Below are 20,531 nucleotides of genomic sequence, written 5' to 3'. Positions count from 1 at the left end.
GGTTGATGAGAGCATGTCCCACAAAACTAAAACAAGAGCTAAAACAGAAGATAATCTGTATAATGAAGGCAATTCTCCGTGGCTGTCACTACAAGCGACTGCATTCACATGACAGTCATTTTGTTAATATTATATATTGCTGAGTGCAACTATTAAAAGCTGCCTCATAAGGCAGAAAATATATTCTACAGGAAGAATCTTTCATCAAAGCCATTGCATGCCCATTAGACAGCGTGACAACTTTATTACTATTGTATGGTGTGTGTGTGAGCAATTTCACCTTCGTTATTTATGGAAAGGAGACAGAAACATCAAGAGCCAGAGGAAGAAAAAATCCAGGCCAGTCATGTATTGGTGCCTTTACAATAACATCCTGCAGGTTGTATTTTTAGTTAAAGTCTTTGAGTCAGGGACATGAGGCGGCCGGCCCAGGAGGCCTTCACTGTCCAGATGGTGACAGCACTCTGATGGTTTTGCCTTTAAGGCGCCAAGATGGAAACATTTGGAATAAGAGTGAGTCACACGTACCGGTCACAGGATGGACAGTCACTCATGACTCCAGGAAACACACACATACAGTTGGTGTGTGTGCACATGGACACAAACTTGATTATGCACAGGCGATAAATACTGTATGTGTATCACACATTTGTCAGTTCCTTTTGTACGTTTGCCACAAACATGCAGTGCACAGAAGTGTACTAAATGGCAATGGTTGTTATCATCTCTTTTTGTTGTGATTTAAATGTAATTTCATAAGCAAGATACAGAGATAAAATAATTTATTGTCCAACTATAAACTGCTTTTCCACAAGTTTCAAGGGCTTAAGTGTATGCTCTATTTTACAGTATATACATTTCTCTCCTGCTTTGAAGGTTAACACTCCATCTGGCAAAGTGTAAAATGACTTCCCTGTGTATCCAATTGGAGGCAGGAGGCCTGACACTCCAAATGGGGACATGTATCCATGTGTGACAGGCTTTAGCAGGAAACAAGACACCTGTTGCTCTGCTCCGATTACCACACTTAACCAACTAGAAAAATATTGATTTTCAGAGTTTAGCCTCCAAGCAAGTAAGTAACCTTTACGAATTCTGCTTATATAGCTTTGTCTCAACTTGCGTACACTATTTTGGATGCGATTACACAGAATTATGCCAAAATGAACTGTACTTGAATGGTGCACTAACAACTGTCAAGCATTTGAGTGTGGAATGCTTGACATTTCTTACAATCAACAAGCAGTGTTGGTTGCTCTGGTAAATACTGCACGATACACAAATATAATTGAAACATAGGTGTGTATTTATTAATTAGACAGCACTATACTGTTGTCAGAAAGAAGCCATCAGCATATTTTGGGGATTAATTAAGAACTTAATTATTTAGTACTGAAACGATAACACTGCTAGCTAGCAATCGCTAGTTAGCTAACACATACTATTGTCATTTCCAGCCATTTGCAATTTAAGCCGTTAACCTGACGAAATATAGGCGTTTCACAAGTAAGTAAATAGTGTACACAGTATACTACATGTGAGTGAAAAGAATTATCTGGCTGTGTTTCATTTTATTATATAATATTGTATATTTCATATATGCAGCTACCACTGTACTGTCATCTTTTCAGAAAACAGCAGTTGAAATTATTGACCTACGTTAGGATTGCATTTGGTGACGCTTAAAATGTCTGTTTCCTTAACTCTAATCATAGAGAAAGTATATCTTCTACAAGTTCTAATGACAAAACTGGTGTTTTTTCAACCTTTCAGTATACCATAAATCATGAGAGTTTGATGACTTGACACCCCCATGATGTACCTATAGTGAGGGGGAGTTAAGGCACATGTGTTTTCATGCCCGTTACTGATGTCAGTCTTCACAACGGAGCAAAAACAAACAACAGAATGGTAAACTTCCATACACAGGTAGGAGGAATACAACTCTTTAAATTACAGCAAAAATTGTTAAAACAGCAGCATACTGTACAGTCACAGGTCCATAGTTAGCTGATCAGAAACTTTGGTTTATTGGTCCACAAGCCTAAAGCAGTTGTCCGTCCATAAAGCCAAGAACAGAAATCCAAATGTCCAAATCATACCCTCAGAGTAGAATAGAAACTTGGAGCCAAGCGTCACACAGAAGCAAATATGTATTAACAGGATAATCCCCCTGTCATCCACCCTCTCTGCCCCCAAATAGACCATTTAATCCCCCACCCCCCAATTGATTCATTTAGACTCCCCGTGGAGAACAAATTACCATTTTCAGGCATCACAACTCTATTCCATGGTGTAAGGGAGATGACAAGATTAATCCTCCTCTCAGGAAGCATTACACAGGACTTCCAGTTGTGTTGCTACATTTTCCCATGAACTTGGGTACTTGTAAAAGTACATGAACATTAAAGTAGAAGGGAAATCACAATGTTTGACCATTTGATCGGTCAGTTTTCAAAATCTATTTCACAAAATATACAAATTACTTCTTCAAATAGGGTGTCCACAACAATATGCTGTACAATGTGTGAACAGTTGTACATTAAAATCAGTACCAAAAAGGTGCAGCTTCTTACAGTTGAATACTAAACAAACAGAACAAACACTGTGTTGTTGAGGAACAACACAGACGAGGTAGAAGCTTTGAACACTGGCCATCAACTTCAACTATTTCAAACTTAAACGGGTTGCCTCTGGGGCTTTGTTTCTATTGAAGGGAAACACTGGCATCAAGTGGCCGTCGATATTATTATCACAAGAACGTTCATGAAGTAACTACCAGAAAGTTAATATTTCATTAATTAAAAACATCTAAGATTAAGCCACTGGGAGTTGCATCTCAAGATTGTTTTGAATACACACAATAAAAATATGTATTCTTTTTCACCATTGCAACCGGAAGGTCATTCTAATTATTTGCAACATTTATAATCACTTAACACGTTCCCATTTGCTCTTCCAGTGGCTCCAAGTATTGATTACATAATGAAAGTGAATGACTTTTTTGTATTTCAATTATGAACTATACATTGACTTTCTTTATGACATACTAAACTATGACAATTATGACATTTAATTACACTTGTGTGACTCATGTGACATGTGTCAATCTATTCAATGACAATTTAAGAATTTAGAAATATGACAGAGTATGGTATTTAGAATTTTTTTTATGGAGAAATAACATTATAGTATATTTACAACATCAGCAAAGAAAAACACTAGTACTGTAAGTACTGTATGTATAAAAACAACATAGTATATTATGTAAAAAATATTTAGGAATAAAGTAATAGTAAAGTCTAAAAATAGCAGATAAAAAAACATGGTATAGTGTGTCGTAAAAGGTAATTGTATAGTATGTTGAAAAAATAAAAGCATAGTATAATATATATCGAAAAAAGTAATAGTATGTCAAAAAAAGTGTCACGATATGTCTTTATGGTGTTTTGTCTTGTCTTGTTTCATTTTGAAAGGTCTTCACCTCCTGTCTTGCTTGTTTCTGTCTGCGTTGTGTCTTGTTTGGATTTGTCTGTGGTTCCCTGTCGTTAGTTTCCCTGGTGTGTCTGATTACCCGATTGTGTTCACCTGTGGCCCCTGTGTTTTCTCCGCCCTCCTCACCTGTGTCTTGTTTCTGTGATTAGTCTTGTGTGTATTTAAGTTCTGGTTTTTCTGTCTGTCTTTGTCGGTTCGTCTTTTGTCATGACTAGTTCGTCGGTGAGTGTTCTGTTTTGTCTTTGTTGTTCACCTAGCCTTGAAATAAAGGAATTTGCACTTTAATCTGCATTTGGGTCCTACCTGCTTCACACACCGTGACAGTACGAACCGACCACATTATGGACCGAGCAGACTCAGCCCTTTTGATGCGACAGGCGGAAAGTCTTGGATACTCTCTGGAGTACATTTTTTATACATGGGAAGGCGCCTCATCTAGACGGGGTAGAGAGGCTGCGTTGAAGGAGGCACGTCAGGAGGGAGCTTGTTGCCCGAGTGGCTTAGGGTTTTCTCACGCAGCCCTGAGTACCAGGCTTCATGTTCTGACCCTTTCCTGGGGTCTGGTCTGGCGTTTGGAGGTCCACGAAGCCTCCAAAAGACTCCTAAAAGACGAAAGGCCAGGGTTCCAGTGCCAGTTCCGGCTCCAGTGCCGGACCCAGCAGCCATGGTTCCGTGCTCCAGTACCATCCCACATAGCCATGGTACCGTGCTCCAGTACCACCCCACACAGCCATGGTTCCGGCTCCAGTGCCGGCCCCAGCAGCCATGTTTCCGGCTCCAGAACTGGATCTTACAACCGTGGTCCCTGCACCAGAGCTGGCCCATACCGTCATGGTCCCGACTCCAGCACCTCGTCTCCTGCTGGCTCCCCAGCCGACGCCAGCTCCCCGAGTCTTGTCGGTGTACCGGCCGACTCCAGCACCTCGTCTCCTGCTGGCTCCCCAGACGACACCAGCTCCCCGGGTCCTGTCGGCATACCGACCGACTCATGTCCCCTCTCCAGTTCCTACCCGAGTCCCCTCTCGAGTTCCCTCTAAAGTTCCCTCTCGAGTTCCCTCTCGGGTCCCCTCTCGAGTTCCCTCTCGGATCCCCTCTCGAGTTCCCTCTCGGGTCCCCTCTCGAGTCCCCTCTCCAGTCTCCTCTCGAATCCCTTCTCGAGTCCCCTCTCAAGTCTCCTCTCCAGTTCCCTCTCAGGTCCCCTCTCGAATCCCTTCTTGAGTCACCTCTCAAGTTCCTACCAGAGTCCCCTCTCGAGTCCCCTCTCCAGTTCCCTCTTGAGTCCCCTCTCCAGTTCCCTCTCGAGTTCCCTCCTCTAGTCCCTCCTTTAGTCCCTCCTCTAGTCCCTGCTCGAGTCCCCTCTCTAGTTCCCCTCGCGAGTCCCTCCTCTAGTCCCCTCTCTAGTTCCCCTCTCGAGTCTCCTCTTGAGTCCCCTCTCGAGTTCCCCCTCGGTTCCCCTCTCGAGTCTCCTCTCGAGTCCCCTCTCGAGTCACGTCTCGAGTTCCCCCTTGGTTCCCCTCTCGAGTCCCCTCTCGAGTCACGTCTCAAGTCCCTACCCAATGTCTTGGTCCGTTGGAGGTTCCGCTGGGGGTCCTGCCAACTCCATGTCCTGTCCCGTTGGAGGCCCCGTCGACTACTCCTCTGCCGAGGGTCCTACCAATCGTATGTCTGTCCCGTTGGAGGTCCCGCCGTCTACTCTCCTGCCGGGGGTCCTGCCAATCCTTTGTCCTGTCCCCTTGTAGGTCCCGCCGTCTACTCTCCTGCCGGGGGTCCTGCCAACCCTTTGTGCTGTCCCCTTGGAGGTCCCGCCGTCTACTTTCCTGCCGGGGGTCCTGCCAGCTCCTTGTCCTGTCTCGTTGGAGGTCCCGCCGACTACTCTCCTGCCGGGGGTCCTGCCAACCCTTTGTCCTGTGCCGTTGGAGGCCCCGCCGACTACTCTCCTGCCGGGGGTCCTGCCAACACTTTGTCCTGTCCCCTTGGAGGTCCCGCCGTCTACTGTCCTGCCAGGGGTCCTGCCAGCTCCTTGTCCTGTCTCGTTGGAGGTCCCACCGACTACTCTCCTGCCGGGGATCCTGCCAACCCTTTGTCCTGTGCTGTTGGAGGCCCCGCCGACTACTCTCCTGCCGGGGGTCCTGCCAACCCTTTGTCCTGTGCTGTTGGAGGCCCCGCCGACTACTCTCCTGCCGGGGGTCCTGCCAATCCTATGTCCTGTGCCGTTGGAGGCCCCGCCGACTGCTCTCCTGCCGGGGGTCCTGCAAATCCCGTGTCCTGGTCCTCTTCCGTGGAGGATCCTGCAGAGGCCTGTCCCACCAGGTCCGACACCGGGTCCTGCCCGGTCTCCGGCACTGTCCCGTCAGCGCCTTCCTGCCCGGCCTCCGGAGCTCTCTGATCTTCGCCCTCGAGCCCGGGCCCCTGAGAGCCGCGGTCTTCGCCCTCGATCCCGGCCCTTTGTGAGCCGTGGTCTTCGCCCTCGAGCCCGGCCCCCTGAGAGCCGTGGTCTTCGCCCTCGATCCCGGCCCTCTGTGAGCCGTGGTCTTCGCCCGCGATCCCAGCCCCCTGACTCTTCCTGCCGCTGCCCTCGTCCTCGAGCCCGGCCCCCTGACTCTTCCTGCCGCTGCCTTCGCCCTCATGCTCGGCCGCCCGAGTCCCCCACCTTAGACTCTGCCTTGCCCCCGGGCCGTCCGCCCGAATCCCCCTTTTTGAACTCTGCCTTTCCCCCGGGCCGTCCGCCCGAGAACCCCTCCTTGAACTCTGCCTTGCCCCCGGGCCGTCCGCCCGAGATCCCTTCCTGGTCCTCTGCTGTGCTCCTGGGCGGTCAGCTCAGTCCCGTCCTCCTGACCCCCTCCACCCACCCTGGTGGCCTAGTGATGTGTTCACCTGTGGCCCCTGTGTTGTCTCCTCCCTCCTCACCTGTGTCTTGTTTGTGTGATTAGTCTTGTGTGTATTTAAGTTCTGGTCTGTCTTTGTCGGTTCGTCTTTTGTCATGACTAGTTCGTCGGTGAGTGTTCTGTTTTGTCTTTGTTGTTCACCTAGCCTTGAAATAAAGGAATTTGCACTTTAATCTGCATTTGGGTCCTACCTGCTTCACACACCGTGACAAAAAGTTAGAGTATAGTTAGTCGAAAGTATCAGAAAATAAACATGTAGTATAGCATGTTTAAAATATTATAAAAAACAATATAGTATATGTGTGTGTGTATGTATATATATATATATATATATATATACTGCATTGTGCAGGCAGATATTTGTTCCGTTTCTATATTTCACATCTTGTGGATCAACCAATAATTTAAAAAAAAGCAATGTAAAAGGGCTGTAATTTTCCGGTCATCCTTGTGCGGAATTCTCATGTTTTGTTAAATGTTACTTTTAACATTGAAATGTAAGTTAAAGTTACATTGTGACTCAAATGTATTTTCTTACACCACATTTGTATTCAGGTCATTGATTGAATGTTGATAAAGTTCCATATTCTTATGGGTATATAAAGTGATTGAATAAATAAGCTTTGCAATAGTTGTTCAAGACTTTTCTAAAATATCTTATAGTAATTCATATTTGACACTAATGTGAGAAAAGTAATCATTAGTTATTAAAAACAATGATAAGATCATTGCTAATGAATTAAGTACACTTAAAATTCTGTTTATCTATGCTTTGAATTCTTGATGCCTTTTTTACATATTACATTTGTATTTAATTGTCTATAAATGGTATCCTTTATTGTCTTAAAGTTAACTGTTTTTTTTGGCCAAAACTAGGTTGCAATGTTATGGTGAATACAGTTAAAAGACTGATGTATATCAATACTGAGAACATTTGATGAATACTGCACTGACATACTCATTGTATCAGCATTGGATCAAATGTGCTCCTATTAGTATGAACTCACAACCAAGCTCCCAAAGTCGGTTCACCTCAAGTTATTACGGATACATTGTTTCATTGAGTTCCGAGAATACATAAATGTAACCACATTTTGAAATATAAGTAATTGAAATAAATAAATAAAATGTGTTACTGCATAAAGACAATCTGATCCATTTAATTAATGTGTTATGCAAAAAGGTGTGAATGATGGTTAAATCATTCAATTTGTGCTTACACTTTTGCAAGAATGTCATTAAACATTTTTAGTAAAAACGATGAAGTTATGCTGAAAAATGAACATGTTCATTATTGTATGCATGTGTGGCAATCAATAAGTAATTCTAAAGTGATATTTGTATTCACCAATACATGGCACTAGCAGGTTTGTTAGTGAATGGCGTTGTTATCCTTTCTTAAAGGAGGAAGTTTGCCCAGTGTAAGCAAGGCCGTCTCAGCAGTGGCGGCGCCAGAGATTTTCTCTAGGGGGTGCTGTGGGGTAGCTTGACGTTTCATAGAGGGTGCTCACACATTTAGGGTTTCCCATTAATGCACCAGCGCTACAGTTGAATTTTCTACTGCAACACTCCCCACGCGCACACACAGTGCACCCGCGACTGTTACAATGAAGGCTCGATAATCAGCTCACGGCATATAGGCAGGGGTAAAGTGCTATTTTTACAAGTGGGGAGCGGACCTCACCTCCTCTAGGAGGGTCCTCACCTCCTCTAGGGGGGTCCGGGGGCTAGCTCCCCCGGGAAGATTTTTTGTTACATATTTAAGTTAAAAGCATCAATCTGGTGCACTTTGAGAGCAACATTAAGAGATCTATGGATACATCTCAACACCCATACAAAACAGAACTGTCAACAGATTTTCTATTTCTTTATAGATATTTTACAAATCACTCCCCTTTTAAAACAAACCGTTTGAGACCCACTGAGATAACTAGACTAAAGTTAACTATCTAAACACTGAGAGAGTCCTTTACTTCACCTGAGTTGAGGTTACCTGAGACTCTCCGTCTGACAGGAGAGAGTTCTCCCTCCACCTTGTTGTTGAAAAAGCTCCTTATATCCATTAGCTTGGCTAGCTAGCACCAGATGCTAACCACAACGATCTCCGGTAGATACCCACTGGTGCGCGAGGCGAGCTCGCTCGCTCACGCACGCACACAAAATGGCTCGTGCCACACACACACACACACACACACACACACACACACACACACACACACACACACACACACACACACACACACACACACACACACACACACACACACACACACACACACACACACACACACACACACACACACCACACACACACACACACACACACACACACACACACACACACACACACACACACACACACACACACACACACACACACACACAGAGCAGGGCTTGAATGAAACACAGAGACCCAGAAGTAAGCTACTTGTACTCACGAGGCCTATTATGTGCAGAATCCCTCTCGCTTTCAGTTGGTTTTGATTGAGTGTCCACACGTGGTCGTTTAAGGACTAAAAAACGATCAATTTTTCACTTTGCTGTTAGCAAATCATTTGGCGCTCTAGCTAACAGGAAGTCAATCAAGTGTCACAAAGTAATTTAGCCTATGGGTAGGTCAAAAATCGAATGGGTGCTGACCATTGGCCTAATCATATCACCTGTGTTGGCTTTATGTTTTTGGTCAAAAATGTGTTTGTTTCACATATGCATTGATGTAATCATTAATATTTCTAATTTAATTTAATAAAAATAATAATAATAATTTTCGAAAAAAAAAGAAAAACACATATTTCTTGGGGGTGCTTAGGGGGTGCTTTGGCAATCCTGGGGGGTGCTTCAGCACCCCCTAGCTCCCCCCTGGCGCCGCCCCTGCGTCTCAGTTGCAGCAAACTACATGGCGATATTAATGACTGGCCTCTTACTGTTTTTAGAGCGCACATGAAATAATCTGGCAACTGAGTGAAAATTAGCAATCATTGAGCCCTCTTTCTTGAAGGCTTCCGGCCAGGTGTAGCTCATCAAGGCTCATGTAGCTCGTCAAACAGGTGCAGCTCGTCAGGCAAAGGAACCTGCAAACACAAACACACACACAACCAGACGGCACCCCACATGGTGTGGAGGGGTCGTCACAATAATGACATGTGCGCTACATGTACCCTTAATCAAATACTTGTCGTCGTATTTCATCTCGTAACAGGATGTATAGATCAGCTGCAGCAAATGGATCTGCCGGATCATCCCATCCGTTTTCCGCCATGAGTAGACAACACAGTTCAAAAACAGTTTTACCTGAACAAGATTAAGGTAACAGAATTGGATAAGACTTTTGTCCAAAAAGTCTCCTGTGAAGTGGCCATCTTCCTGGAGAGTTTGGAACAGGTTCATCCAGAACTGCGCACTCTGTTTGCGGAGTATACCCCACCATCCTTCAATGCGCTGGTTTGCTTCTTCCATAAAGGAAACTTCTCTCCCCAGCAAAACTGTCTGGGTGGTTCCTTCGCAAAAACATCTGCATTTCTTCAACAGAAACATTTTCCGTGCCCCTGTCTGCACAAATCCTCTCTGGACATCCACCTACAGTATACCTAAAACTGTTTTGATAAAGTAACTTGCAACTACTTTAGGATCACTGTTTGTGGTATAGGCCTCCATCCATAACACATAGCGGCTAAAACCATCTATACAGCCGTTGATGGCAATGCCATAGGGCTTTATCTTATCATAACCATCCATGTGCCAAAGTGCATTTGGCCCTCTGCATCTGTACTGACGTCTTCTCAAGCGGTGGGCTCGTCTTAATTCCACACCTTGTGGATCAACCAGTTTGATGATGCGTCTTATGCTATATTGTGACACAACAAGGCCCTGTTGAATTGCAGATTGAGATGTAGCCAACGGTATCCCTGCATCTGTCCATTGGTCATGATCTCATGCTGTACAAAAGCTAGCACTTCCTCCAAGTCAGACTGGTTCTTCCTCCTGAACAGGTTAAGTCTTTTACAAATTCTCTTTAATGTTCGGACACTAATTACAATGTGATTAGTGTGTGCCAAAATAGCAAGTATTTCTTTGTTACTTAGGGAAAGTCTGAAGTATAGTTTAATTAAGTCATCCAAATCCGGCCCTGCAGGCATTGTTGTGAGCAGCGCAGCAAACTGATGTAATGCAGAATATAGAGAGGACAATTTGGTCTTCGTAGGAGGGGTTGTAATATGGCAGTTGAAGTTGAACTATACATCAGACAATAACGTTGCTTTTAATCTGCAAAAAAGAAAAGAAAATACATTGTTTCAATATTTTAAGGTTAAGACTCTTCTTCCTATTTTACACAGTATATGCTCAGTAAAAGTGTCCATTACGGAGTACTGATCATATTTATCAGGAACACTTTATATGCCGGAACAAAAATCCATACCTTTAATTTAAAGCCAGAAAGTGTTAAACACTCTTACTGTTAACCTCACTAACTTGTTTAATAAAATATGTATTTTTTTACAATATCATTATTCCCACAACGGTCTTACTCCATTCTAGACGAGATGGTGTTTGAGATTTTGATCATGTTGATGGTTAATAGCCTTCTGATTGTCAGCTAGCTGCTAGCTGCCTTGTTAAACACACTTAATGAAATCTCTACAGAAACATGAAAACCACCAGGCTGTTGCTCTTGGTTAGTCGTCACTGTTCCAACAAGCACAAACTTGCGTGTCAACGAACTAAACCATTATTTACTGAATTAGATGGGGGGGGAAGCCATAGCCATAGCATATAAGCTAATGTACTTGCTGCTAGCTCATCAATGTCTGCATTTCACATTCTAACGCCTTTTCGTTGTTTTTACGAACGCCCAAAACACACAGACAAGAAGTAACTAAAGATGAGGGTACACAAAGCAAACACTGGGTTAACACTGTGGCAAACATACCTCTTATTTCCCATTGAAATGTGACCAAACAAACACTGTGTAGGCCTACATATTGATTTGTACTGCTTTTTTTTTTAATGTGTTTTCTTCCATCAGAAATAGTAAAAGCCATACAATGTAGCAAATCAAAAAATGACAGCGCTCTATACAGGCATAGTAGCTCATTCACACACATTCTACAGTCCACATGATCTGTCAGAGTGGGGGAGCCACTGGAGCTTCCATCCCGACAAACACATGGAGAACATTCAGTTGGAAGTAGAGGACGTCCTCTTTTCAGGCAAAAATAACGATTCTTCTGTCAAGACAGTCGTCAAAATGAAAATCCTGCTGATATCTGTGTGTGTGGATCTTAAAGGGCCGGTAAGACTTGAGGATGCTGTGTACAGATTACAGTCAGCAGCACTAAACTAACAATAGTATTTGAGCATGCAGGCTCTTGCTAATAAATAATGGAACAATCTATAGTCAGATATAAAAGCCCTTTAAGTGCTGTATTCTTTTCTTTAGGCCCCCATGATAATTCATTACATCATGCTGCCAACTGATACAAGAGCATCAGAAAAGGAAGGAGTCATAATCTCTTAATGTCTGAAGAGTTACTATCTATTGCCAAATAAAGTTGGTGACTGAGTGTATGGTTTTGCAAAATCCATATTTTTGCAGTATTGTGAACTGGATGTCTGTATTGACTTCGTAATCAATTACTTTATTAATTGTATTGCTGCCCTCTGCATTCTGGGACTTGTAGTTTTAATACAAATTAGCTGTTACCACCAGTAAATAGGGTGTCGCCAAAACAACCAGGAATAACATCTTAAGGTTTCACATTTCAAAATGCCAAAATAAAATTGTATGATAAGGAAAAGGCCAAATGAATCAAGGTGAAAATCAAAGCTCATTTTCTCAGTGTTGAATTTACTCAAACATTTACCCTTTGACATGCCACAGCTAAAACACTGTTAGAAATAAAAGTGGTTCCTTTTGTAATGATGTCTCCTGACCACATGAGGGCAGCAGCTACTGACTGATCCGACTAGTGTTCCAGGAACAAGCTCCAGACCCATGCTGAGGAGAAACTACAACATGACTACAGGAAGTAGTAACATGCAATCATGACATGAAAGGGTTCCATTAATGTCCATTTCCTCCTCTTTTGACAAGTAGAAACACAATGATAATACTTCAACATTTAAGTGCTAATCTTGGACATTGTCATACTGATATTCTGTACAAACTGTGAAGTCCACTGAGACACATTTAACATTTGTGATATTGGGCTATATAAATAAACATTGATTGATTGACAATGTATTCTATGCAGGTTTAAGTTAATAAAACAATTGTGTTGGCTTTAGAATAACTCCAATTTGGACTTTAGTAACAGAAATCTTTCATACAAAATACCCCCCTCATAAACAAAGCCTCCCCACAAAACAAAAATGTTAACAAAAGGAAGAAATGCTGTGATAAAAACATAAAAAACAACAACAGTTGAAATGCACACACTTATTACACCATATATATGTCAATGCACTTGCCAAAAATAATAGAAAAGAAAATATATTTTCTTCTCGCTTTCAGTAATCTTGGTGTATACTTTATAATACATGTATACAAGATAACATAGAGCAACAAAGCATAAAAATAAATATCTTAAGTCACTGTTTGGAAGTTTTTTATATATATCTATATATGTATATTTATATGTATAGCTTACTTTTGGGTAGGGTGTTAACAGTTTTGGCCGGCTGATGCAAAAGAGCTGTTGACGGAATAACCGGAAAAACTGAAGAGCAGTATAGCAACACTTTTCTAGAAAGTTCATCACGGAACAACGTTAGGCCCTTCAGTAATGCGCGAAAAATAGTGTGACTGAACATAGACTGGTGGCAGACAGGATGTTTATCCCCCAAAAATCCAGAGAATTTGCGTAGATTTGCAAGAAAATCATTTTTTAGCTTTCAGATTTCCAAGGAATAACCTCTGTCAGCGCACTACTACATCGAAAAGGTGGAATTCTGAAGAATCACCTAGTTTCCAAGTTTGACTATTTGCATATTTAAGACAGCCTTTACGGGTTTTTTTCTTAAAAAGCTCTGCATTACAGAAGAAAGGCAGGCACCACATGTCTTCTAGAACAGTCCTACTCATAAAGCAATCTAGATTATTTACAAACACCTGACCGGCTGCGGAAATGTCCGGAGACAATTCTTGCACCATGGCACAGGTGCGGAATTGACCTACAGTATCAGTACATACAGAAAGAAACAGTATTTTTTGATTAAGCAGCCATATTTGTTTTACAAAAGAATACTTCCGACCCTCCGACAGCGGCGCGCTAAACGCGCCCCGGCTACTTCTTTTTTTAAATCTTTGGTTGACCAGTCGGAAAGCCTGATAGATTTACAATCCACCATTTCATCGCACAACTTGACTTCTTCTTTAAAAAAAAAAATGAAACAATTGCTAACAAGATAACATTTGCACACTCTACGTCATTCCCCCTTCCTGTTCATGCATTACCCTGCCAGGGCGATCGAAAATCACCCCTCCCATTGTCACACAGCCACGCCCCATCCTGCACTTCCTCTGATCCATTCTGGAGTCCGTCCAAGAAGAAAAGCACAAATGCACGTAAGCCACACACACACACACACACGCAAACACACGCAAACACACACACACACACACACACACACACACACACACACACACACACACACACACACACACACACACACACACACACACACACACACACACACACACACACACACACACACACACACACACACACACACACACACACACACACACACACACACACACACACACACACACACACACACACTCTGTCTTGCACTCTTTCACGCACAGACACATGTACATTTAAAAAGAGTGGGAAAAATAAGGTGACACGTAAAAACCAAATCGTCCAAAAACTGAAAGTAAGTGTCTGTGGTTTAAAGGAAATTAAAAAAAGGCATTGAAATAAAAAGTGGCAGGGTTTGTTGACGGCTCTCATCGTTTCTGCACGGCGATCATCTTGGAGACGAAGTTGACGATGGCGTTGGCGGGCTGGTCGGGGTCCATCTCGGCGAAGAGGTGGCTCACGTTGTCCGTCGTGCTTCCCTGCTTACGCGCCACGAACCCAAACAGCCTGGAAAGACAAGGTTAGGGGTTCATTAGTAAAGCTGCCATGTTGAAGCATTGGACTGAGGAGATAATGCCTATCTATTAATACATAACATTTCTTTATATATTAGAATGCTTGTGGCGGCTATATTCCCATTGAATACGGCCGCTCTGAGGCTACACTTTGCTCATTGATGTGATATTTAATATTGTAAATCAAAACAATAAACAAACAGAATCATACGGTCAACAGAAATCAGAGCTAAGCCCACCCCATTGTCATGCTACTAAACCTCCACATACACCAGGTGCCCTAAATACCATTAACCACAGACATGTGACAATTACCGGAAACAACCCATTACAAGTGTGTGTGTGTAAACTAATGAAGATAATATAACTATAAACACAAGCTACCACAGCATTTTGGTTCCTACAAAGTCCTTTTTATGTAAGGAATTATTTACGTAAGTCTTTGGTCACTGCTAGGTCACACCATGTAAATCTTTAGGTGGCACCTTTTTGAGTTTCTGGCATGTATGTACATGTTTTGACTACAGCAAGATCTGTCCTAAGACCCCTGTGCTCTGTTTGGTAGTGACAATGTGTGTTTATTTGGCCAAGCCTTTTGAATAAACTCAAGTGTTTAAGAAATCAGTTCCAGTGTTCCAGCATCTTCTTCCTCTGACTCGTTCCAACTGCTGCCTCCAAACTCTGCTGCAGAAACTCTCCTCTCTACTCTCTCATCCTCTCTGGACTCTCTCTGTCCTCTCACATCTCTGCAGGCTCGTCAGTCCCCTCCGGCTCCCTGGCTAAATGACGCACTGCGTGCTAATAGAACCGTCCTTAGGGCAGCAGAGCGGAAACGGTGGAAATCCACCGTGACGACCTCCTAACCTATCAGGCTCTCCTCTCCTCTTTCTCTGCTTCGATCTCTCAGGCAAAAAGCACTTTTTTTCAAGATAAGATCCAATCTTCCTATTCCAATCCCAAAAAACTATTTTCCATCTTCTCCACCCTCTTGGACCCTCCAAAAGCTCCTCCCCCCTCCTGACTTCTGTCAAGCGACTTTGTTATCCACTTTGAAAAAAAGGTTGATGATATTCGCTCTTCTTTTTCTGACTCACCTTTACTCACCGCTGGGTCACCAGACCCTCCTTCCACCAACACACTTACCTCCTTTTCCCCTCTCTCTCCAAGTGAGGTCCTTACCCTCATTACCTCTGCCCGCCCTACCACCTGTCCTCTGGACCCTATCCCTTCAAACCTCCTTCAGACTATCGCTCCTGATATTCTACCGTTTCTCACCCATTTCATCAACACTTCTCTAACTTCTGGTCACTTTCCAAACAGTCTCAAGGAGGCAAGAGTAAACCCTCTCCTAAAGAAACCCACTCTCAACCCGTCTGATGTTATAAACTACAGGCCTGTCTCTCTCCTCCCGTTCCTGTCTAAATCACTTGAACGCGCTGTCTTTAAACAACTCTCCTGTTATCTCCATCAGAACAACCTTCTGGATCCGCACCAGTCTGGTTTCAAGGCAGGTCACTCCACAGAAACTGCTCTCATTGCTGTCACTGAGGAACTGCACACTGCCAACACTGCATCCCTCTCCTCTGTCATCATCCTGTTGGACCTGTCTGCTGCATTCGACACGGTGAATCATCAGATCCTCCTTCGCACTCTCCAAAAACTTGGAGTTTCAGACTCTGCACTTTCCCTCCTCACCTCATACCTCAAAGACCGTACCTACAGGGTGACTTGGAGAGGGTCTGAGTCCGACCCTTGTCAATTAACTACAGGGGTCCCTCAGGGCTCTGTTCTTGGTCCCCTCCTCTTCTCCCTGTACACAAACTCGCTCGGATCAGTCATTAGCCCGCATGGTTTTTCATACCACTGCTACGCTGACGACACCCAATTAATTCTGTCCTTTCCCCGCTCAGAGACCCAGGTCGTCGCACGCATCTCTGCTTGTCTAGCTGATATCTCTCAGTGGATGTCTGCTCACCACCTCAAGCTCAACCTTGACAAGACTGAACTGCTCTTCCTTCCGGGAAAAGATTGTCCCACTCTTGACCTAACAATCAACATCGGCACCTCAGTTGTTTCCCCGACTCAGACTGCAAGGAATCTGGGTGTGACCCTAGATAACAACCTGTCCTTCACTGCAAACATCGCTGCTACAACCCGCTGCTGCAGATACACGCTTTACAACATCAGGAAGATACGTCCCCAGCTGACTCAGAAAGCGACTCAGCTTCTGGTCCAGGCTCTCGTCATCTCACGCCTAGACTACTGCAACTCCCTCCTGGCTGGTCTACCTGCATGTGCCATCCGACCTCTGCAGCTCACCCAGAATGCAGCGGCTCGTCTGGTCTTCAACCTTCCTAAATTCTCCCACACCACTCCGCTCCCTTCACTGGCTTCCGGTAACTGCTAGAATCCACTTCAAGACACTGGTACTTGCTTACCATGCTGCGAATGGATCTGGCCCTTCCTACATCCAGGACATGGTTAAACCGTACACCCCAGCGCGTGCACTCCGCTCTGCATCAGCCAAACGACTCGCTGCACCCTCACTGCGAGGGGGACCCAAGTTCCCATCAGCAAAAACACGTGGGTTTGCTATCCTGGCTCCAAGATGGTGGAATGAGCTCCCCATTGACATCAGGACGGCAGAAAGCTTACACATCTTCCGGCGCAAACTGAAAACTCATCTCTTTCGACTCCACTTCGAGCGATAGAATTATTAACAAAGCACTTTTATACTAATAAAGGACTGGCTTATCTAAAGCCAGTTGAGTAGCACTTGAAATGTTTGGCTCTATGAAACCTGATGTACTTATATGATTCTGTTTTCTTCAAGGTTGTGTCTTCCTGGTCGAATGTACTTATTATAAGTCGCTTTGGATAAAAGCATCAGCTAAATGCAATGTTACAAAAAATAATTTCCATCACACATACAGTATCAATATTCCACAGAATATATATATATATATATATATATATATATATATATATATGAGAGATTTTAAAGGACATTCATTTAGATTGATGAAAGTAGCCACTAGCTTTTATAATGAAGACGTTTTAAATGTTTATATATGTAAAGGTTTTTGCAGGTACAAATATTTTTTGTCAGGAACTGTTTGTTATTGTAATACACATTTTGACCACAAGAAGGTGAAGTGCACCACCTCCCTATGTCCTACATCTGACTCAAAAGATGTGTGTTTTCTTACAGGAGAGTAACAATAACTCTATGCACTCTAAATAAAAGGTAAAATGATGTTGTTTCAGCATAAAATATGAATGTGGATTATGTGTACTAGGCACTATATGTAATGTGGACTACAGAAAAAGTAGTGATTCAAAATGTTTAACTTACTTAGCTGTGCCGCCCTCAGGCTTGTTCCACCTGAAAATATTTGAAGAAAGTTTGGGTTAACACTTTAAGTGAAATGCAGATAAAAAAATGGTGGACTAAGAATACATTATCCATAATACATAATTAAAAAAAGGAGTATCCTTTTGCAGAGCTTCCTTCAGCTCTGCAAAAAATGTCTGTTGAATTCCAACACAGAGAAATGTTGTCAGTAGTAGAATCATATACACATTTTAATTGTACTCAAATACATACCTATAAATAGTCAAACCAGAGAAACTGATAATACTAAAGTGGTCTCTTAATTGTTTCCAGAGCTGTAGTGTTTGGACTTAATTCTGAATCAAACCACTTTTGGAATAAAAAAGATAACCTCCTGTACTCACTTCCTGTCCTGAGGGTCAGTATCGCAGAACGTGACAGTGTTGGTAGGATAGTGGCGTCGGAAGAAAAGCCTAGAAAAGCAGAATACAAAAATGGAGATTAGAAAAATAAAAGAATGTACATGTTGAAGATGCTTATTCTGTGGATTAGCAGATGATATGTTCTATAGTACGTCAAAATCTGGAGGAAGCGTTAAGCAGTAAGGGGGGGGGGGGGGGGGGTTAGTGGTTAGTTTGGACTTTAAACTGACTACAACTCAACTCAGACTCTATTAAGTGTACACCAAATGATCAAACTCACTTCAGTATTGTGTCTGACTTTTAGTGTAGCCACTTGTAGCACCTTTTGTGACTATGTGTGCTTTTTTTCTCAAATGTTCTGGGGCCTCATTTATAAAGGGATATACGCTCAAAAGATGGCGTACGCCAGTTTCTACGCAATGTTTGCGATTTATAAAATACTAACTTGACGGGAAAATGTGCGGTCCTCCACGCAAACTCTAACCCATGCGTACGCACTAAGCACAACAACGGGAGAGACGAGAAACTGCGACACCGTTGGCAGAAGGAAGAATGGAGAGAAATATGTGGAAATAATACCATAAATAAAATGTTACCTCTCATTTATCATATATGAAGAATTCATTTTCAAACATTGATTAAAGCCAATCTTAAAATGATTTAACGAACGCCTGTTTGCGACTCCTCAGTGCACACAAGAACATAACTTGGAGAAATAAATAAATAAATATGTTATTTAAAACCACCTTGAATATGTTGTGTTAATGTTATGAAATGTTTTCTCATAAATTATGCGGTAAGCAGGAGGACAGAATTACGTCTAAACTGACGCCGTGTTGCATTTCTATAGGTTGTAGATACGAACATGGTTTTATATACTATCACGTTTAATCGTGTTTTATGCCGTTTGCCAAGACTTGATAAGTCGCTGGTAAAACACAGGAGGTATGGAAACTAAAAACACCATATATTTGGATAATTGTACAGCTGATTTAACACAACACATTTGTTTTATTTCATTTAAGTGGTGGGTAGAGTTGTTGCGGTGGCTTTGAGACACACATGGTGCAGTGGAGCCGCTGCGCACAGCTGATCGGCAGCTGGAACACAAACCATGTTTGTAAACAAAGCCCCAACTGTCACTCTGCTGCCTTTTTGGCATTCATTACACCAATACTATGGCCACCAAACAAAATGTTTTGCCTTGTCTCTACTTCTCCGACGAGGATTTCAACTTCACAGTTATTGAAGTTTCTTTTCTTGCCTCTTTTTTCTGTCTTTGCCATGTTCATTTTTGCCTGAAATCGGTTTGATGAATATTCATTATGGGCGTATCAATAACTATTTATGAGCAAATATGGGCGTTACGTGAAGCCCGCAATAGCTGCGCCGCATTTCGAGTCGATTGTGATTTATAAAGGGAAACAGGCGTAGGAAGTGCCGTACGCACTTCCCTCGCCGGTACGCAATGTTTTGTGAATCGGAAAATGTCGGAAAATGTCTGTACCTATTTTTTTGCTTTGTACTACGTAAGCAACCTTCCCACGTAAATGAGTTATAAATGAGGCCCCTGGTCTTTGTAGTTGCTTTGTGATCAAGGGGCCATTTACTTGACTTCTTTCCAATGACCAAATTGGGGCAAAAGAAGTCTGATTGCAAGTCTGTGAGAAAATGACCTTACTTCTCACTGGATTTACCACCACCGTGACAGTTTATGGTCTACATTGCTAGCTTTAAGTCTTCTTCAATACAGCATGATGTTCATTTAGTAAACAAAGAACAATAAAGAGGGTATGCTCTACAGCAGGGGTATTCAACTCAAATTTGATGAGGTCCAGTTAGAGAAAATGTCCCCATGCAAAGGTCCGGAACATCAAAATGTCTGAGTTGCTTTATGAATTAGTGTGATATATATTGTAGTAGCCTGTAGCTTAATCAACGTCTGCATGTAATCAACAACTGACTGCCAATCAAATAAAGAAAGTACAATTCAAAAACAACAATATGTATTGTCAATTAACATTGAACTATACAGATATACAGTAACTACTGTGGATATGTGTAATGTTCCTCTCGGGCTGCATTTAAAAATAAAATAGAGAAAATAAATAAAATAGCTTTTGAAAATGTGTGCATCTTAAAAGTGCTTAATTTTAGATAAATAAAATAAAGTGTAGCAGCCGCTTGAGTTTCCCTCTTTCTTTGTTAACCGTTTCACATCATGACTTAACAGTTTCAGACGATTATAGAACAATATCAGTCTTTACACATCATAACAATTGAACAGTTTTAAAGTG

General features: G+C 42.7%; 1 protein-coding gene across 15 annotated transcripts in view; it reads right to left on the bottom strand.

The window, feature by feature from the left end:
* Positions 1-11,357: 11,357 nt before the first annotated feature.
* tns1b (tensin 1b) overlaps positions 11,358-20,531 on the bottom strand; it is a 249,357-nt gene continuing 240,183 nt past the window's right edge. For all 15 annotated transcript variants that reach the window (XM_034221400.1, XM_034221402.1, XM_034221408.1 and 12 more), the window contains 3 exons: positions 18,217-18,285; positions 17,834-17,863; positions 11,358-14,470 (listed from right to left, as the gene is read on the bottom strand). In XM_034221400.1, coding sequence (XP_034077291.1) covers positions 14,332-14,470; positions 17,834-17,863; positions 18,217-18,285 — 238 coding nt within the window. In that variant the 3' untranslated portion in view covers positions 11,358-14,331. The remainder of the gene's footprint in view (positions 14,471-17,833; positions 17,864-18,216; positions 18,286-20,531) is intronic.

Source organism: Gymnodraco acuticeps, unplaced genomic scaffold (assembly GCF_902827175.1).
Source record: "Gymnodraco acuticeps unplaced genomic scaffold, fGymAcu1.1, whole genome shotgun sequence".
NCBI classification, from domain to species: domain Eukaryota; kingdom Metazoa; phylum Chordata; class Actinopteri; order Perciformes; family Bathydraconidae; genus Gymnodraco; species Gymnodraco acuticeps.
The sequence above is the reverse complement of the archived record's forward strand: the minus strand, read 5'-3'. Positions and strand labels throughout refer to the sequence as shown.